General features: G+C 57.4%; 1 protein-coding gene across 1 annotated transcript; it reads left to right on the top strand.

Moving 5' to 3' along the window:
* The first annotated feature begins 2,241 nt into the window (after window positions 1-2,241).
* LOC121502801 (uncharacterized) lies at window positions 2,242-2,958 on the top strand. The gene has a single exon (XM_041776536.1). The coding sequence runs from the start codon at window positions 2,242-2,244 to the stop codon at window positions 2,956-2,958; it is 717 nt and encodes a 238-aa protein (XP_041632470.1).
* The last annotated feature ends 1,867 nt before the right edge of the window (window positions 2,959-4,825 follow it).

Below are 4,825 nucleotides of genomic sequence, written 5' to 3'. Positions count from 1 at the left end.
GGAGGGAGTGTGACGACACGACTGGTCGCCACAACCTTATATATATATGTAAATAATACCCTACAATTTAAGCTTAGACCTAATAATGTACATATTATACCTAAAATTAAGACTAAAACTAAGCACACACACTCACCCACGGGCGCTTGGCCCGGTAGGCGGCGCTGGCGATCAAACCAGTGCTGGCTGTTAAAAGCTGCCTGTTACGACGTTTACATGCGGGGAGGCCGACGAAACAGTAGCATACTGTTTCGGGTGGCGGCCACGATCCTTTGGCAGAGGGTCATGGCAGGGACTTGAAACTCCCTCTCAGCACAGCGGAGGCCTTCGAGGTGGTAAAGGTCATGGAACAGACCAACTGCCATCCCCTCCGCGACGCGGTACACCCTAAAACGGGGCTCTGGCGACCGAGGAGGGGCGGTATAACCCCCAGCGTTAATGTCGTGGAGAAATCCTCGGCCATCGTTGGATGCCCCGAATAGTGCAACCCACGCCCGTAACGCACTTAGCCTGTCCCTAATGGGGCGGCTGATCGGTCTGCGTCTGTGCCATAATGGCCGGCAGGCTCGAGCTGCGACGACTCCCCAAATCCATACCGCGTCTGAGCCATATTGGCCGGCGGTATGGTCTGCGTCTGCACCGTATCGGTCGGCAGCAATCTAAACCTGGCAGGAGGTATAAAATGCAACCTGGCAGGAGGTATAAAATGCAACCCATCAGCAGGGTATATTGCTGCATTGAAAGGAAGAGGAATGCTTGGTATCAACAATAATACTCCAGATGGCAGCCACTCAGGTGGAAATCCACCCGCGGTAAACTCCGCGGCTAGGGCACGGATTCTGGAGGCCCTAACTACCATTCCACCCACCACGGCGACGCCGGCGGCACACTTGGCCGACGTCAACCCGGATGCTACAAGTGTAGAGGAAGAACTGAGTGCGTTTCAGAAGGGCTCCCGCATACGGCGCAGCCCGCCAGGAAATGCTGCTAAAGTGTCTGTTGTCTCAGCCCCAAGCGGGACCGCTGAAGGGGACAATTCGTGTACCCCACTAGCGAAACGCAACAGGGACTCCCCGAGTCCATCAGGGACTGAGCAGCCTACTAAGAGGCACAGAGCCCCCCAGCCACAGCTAGTGGAGATGGGGGTGATCCTCGAAGACCTGCTTACGAAGGTCAACGAGCAGAAGGTGCGGAGCATCAACCAGGGTATGAAGAATGCCTTCGCCAGGCTTAAGGAGCTCCAGGAAGCATTAATGCGCAACCCGGAGGCAAGGCCCCCCCACACACGGAGCGAGGAAACTGCGGAACGCGGGTGCCAGACAGACCAAGTCTGTATTCCGCGCCACGACAAGTCAGCCCAAACCTCTCCGAACAGGCGTGTCCGTCCGGACAAACGAGACCAGGGAAGCGACCCTAAACGCCACATGGTGAGGAGCTCGCAACCACCGATTCCTAGGAGGATTGCGGAGGGCACCAATGGAGGAGACGGAAAGGCGCCCATCGAGCAAACACGACGAGCTCATCCCGGAGCAGGCCGGCGTGAGAGGCCCAAAAGACGTGGGAAGGATGCGCTGATCATAAGCCCTCCTCCAGACATGTCTTACAGCGACGTGCTCGGTCTGGTTACGCGAGCTAAGGACGCCAGGATGGATGAAGTTGGCGATAGCGTCTCCAGAGTCAGAAAGACAGCTAAAGGAGAATTGCTACTGGAGATTAAGCGCAACTCGCAGGCCCAAACCAGCGGCTTTAAGGAGCTGATTGGCAAAGCACTGGGAGCCGGAGCCACGATCCGCACAATGACGCCCCAGGCCGTTTTCCGGATATGGGACCTGGACGAGCTGACCACAAAGGAGGAGCTAGCGAATGCGCTAGTCAAGCAGGCGGACCTCCCCCCGAACTCGGTGACAATAAAAGGGATACGCGCCTTGGCCTCAGGTAGCCAGGCCGCAACCTTCGCGGTTCCTGCCACAGGCGCGCTCATCAAACTTGGCAAAGTTAAGGTCGGATGGACCAGGTGCCGGATCAAGGAGCTGGAGCCCCAGCTTAAGTGCTACAGGTGTCCGTAGATAGAAGCAAGGCCTGCTTTAAATGCGGGAAGGAAGGGCATAAGGCAGCAGACTGCCCTAATCCAGCGAACTGCTTCAAGTGCGAGCAGCTCAAAAGGAAGGACACGAGTCACCAGGCCGGAAGCCGCTCCAGCCCACTGGTGGCGTCGTCCAGAGATGGCCTAAAACACAGGGCATGAAAGTGATTCAGATTAATCTGAATCACTGCGCGGCAGCGCAAGACCTGCTGTCGCAGACGGTCCGAGAATACGGAACCGATCTCGCAGTGCTAAGCGAGCCGTACAGAGGTGGTCGCAATCACAACTGGGCCGTGGATAGCTCCGGCAAGGCGGCCTTGTGGGTCTGCGGAACCACGTCACTGCGTTTGGAAAACGTCCACGCGGACAATGGCTTCGTGCGTGCCAAAGTTGGAGGCTGGTGGGTCTACAGCACATACCTCGCCCCTAGCCTCACGCTAGCTGAGTTCGCTGTCATCCTGGACAGGCTTGCCGCTGACGCAAGAGGCCGCTCTCCGACTCTGCTTGCGGGAGATTTCAACGCCTGGGCGGTCGACTGGGGTAGCGCTACCACAAACGCCCGTGGCAGAACACTCCTAGAAGTGCTCTTAACGCTAGATGTGGCCTTACTCAACGTAGGTCAGGAGCACACTTTTAGCAGGTCGGGAGCAGGATCGGTGGTGGACCTCACCTTCGCCAGTCGCTCGAGAGCTGGGCAGTGCAGGTGGATACTTAGCGGGGTGTACACGGCAAGTGACCACGCGGCAATTTTCACCACGCTGGATGTTCGCAGTACGCTTCCTCCACCTCCCCCCGCGCAGCAGCGCAAAAGCTTCAAGGCCGACTTGCTCGACACCCAAGCCTTTGCACTAAGGATGCAGAGAGTGGAAGCGTAAAGTAAAGCGCGAGGCATACCATCGGTGCAGAAGAGCTCTCAAGGCGGCAATAAAGGGCAGCAAGAGAAAATGCTTTCTGGAGCTGTGCGTGGCAGCGGACCGAGACCCGTGGGGGAACGCTTACAAATTAATTGTAAAGAAAGTCGGCAGAGCAAACAACTGCGCCCCACTGGACGCGGAAAGCCTCGGGAAGATAGTTGCGCATCTATTCCCCAGGATGTCTAACCCTGAGCTTGCCACGGGGGCTGGCAACTACCCGATGCATGAGCTCGAGCCCGTCTCCGAAGAGGAGATGTTGGCGATGGCGGGTAGGATCAAGGCGACGAAGGCGCCAGGCCCGGATTGCATTCCCAACAGGGCGCTCAAGCTAGCCATTTGTCTTCGCCCGGACATATTCGCGGTGCTGTTCGGCAAATGCATGCGGGAGGGGCTCTTCCCCTCAAGATGGAAAGCGCAGAGACTGGTTCTGCTGCCCAAGCCGGGAAAGCCGTTGGATGATCCAGCATCCTTCAGACCCATTTGCCTGATAGACGGGGCCGGTAAGGTGCTGGAACACCTAATCAGCACGATACTGGAGAGGGCTATCGTAGCGGCAGGAGGTCTCTCTGACTCCCAGTACGGGTTCAGAAAGGCCAAGTCTACCGTCGACGCCATCTCCAAGGTGGTTGGAAAGGGGGCTCTAAGGAGTATTGCCTTATTGTCACCCTGGACATACGCAATGCATTCAACACGGCGAGATGGGGCCGGATAATGGATGCCTTGTCCAACTTCGGAGTTCCCACCTATCTGCTTAACCTGATGCGAAATTACTTTCACGACAGGGTGCTGCAGATAGACTCGGACAGCGGTACTCAAGCGGTCGAGCTGTCGTGCGGTGTTCCACAGGGGTCCGTGATTGCGCCACTTTTGTGGAATGCAATGTACGACGGCGTCCTCCGGCTTCCACTACCAGGGAGAACGGAGATTGTGGGCTTCGCAGACGACATAGCGGTGGTCACCGTCGCAAAGGAGATCGCAGGAGCAGAGGAGACCAGCAGCCTGAGCATAGCCATAATCAACGAGTGGCTGTCGAACGCCGGACTGCAGCTAGCGCCGCAGAAAACCGAAGCCGTCCTGGTGAGCAGCAGGAAGAAGGTGGAGGTGGCAAGCGTGCGGGTCTGCGATGCATCGGTCAGATCTTCTAGAGCTATTAAATACCTAGGAGTGATGATCGACACCAGACTCTCCTTCAGGGAACACCTGACTTACGCAAGCTCCAAGGCTGCCACGACAGTGAGAGCACTCTCAAGGATCATGCTGAACCATCACGGCCCAAGACAAGCGAGCAAGCTCCTCTTAGCGAGCGCAGCTAGAGCAACTATGCTATATGCAGCCCCCGTATGGAGTCACGCCATGGCGACGCCTTCTTACGGCCGCGGGCTGATGGCCGCACACCGTCTGGCCGCTCTTCGCATTTGCAGTGCGTTTCGGACGGTCTCTGATCAGGCGGCGCTAGTCATAGCTGGCACCCCGCCGATAGATCTGCTTGCCAAGGAACAGGCCGACGTCTTCAAGAAGGTCCACGGGCAAGCCCTGTCGCCCCGCGAGAAGAAGGAGGCAAAAGCAGAGGCGAAAATGGCGACGCTAACAGCGTGGCAATCACGTTGGGATGCCTCCACAAAAGGCCGGTGGACGCACCGTCTAATCCCGTGCCTGGAGACGTGGACCATGAGAAAACACGGACAGGTTAATTTCTTCCTGACCCAGGTACTTAGTGGCCACGGGTGCTTTAAGGGCTACCTACATAGGTTCGGCCACGAGGAGAGTGGAGGCTGCAGTCGATGCGGCCAGGACGTTGAGGAGACAGCTGAGCACGCGCTGTTCTCGT

This window comes from Drosophila kikkawai, chromosome 2L (assembly GCF_030179895.1).
Source record: "Drosophila kikkawai strain 14028-0561.14 chromosome 2L, DkikHiC1v2, whole genome shotgun sequence".
NCBI lineage: Eukaryota > Metazoa > Arthropoda > Insecta > Diptera > Drosophilidae > Drosophila > Drosophila kikkawai.
The sequence above is the reverse complement of the archived record's forward strand: the minus strand, read 5'-3'. Positions and strand labels throughout refer to the sequence as shown.

What these genes read in the sequence shown, in the direction of transcription:
- LOC121502801 (XM_041776536.1), top strand. Translation starts at nt 2,242, where the DNA reads ATGAAAGTGATTCAGATTAATCTGAATCACTGCGCGGCAGCGCAAGAC.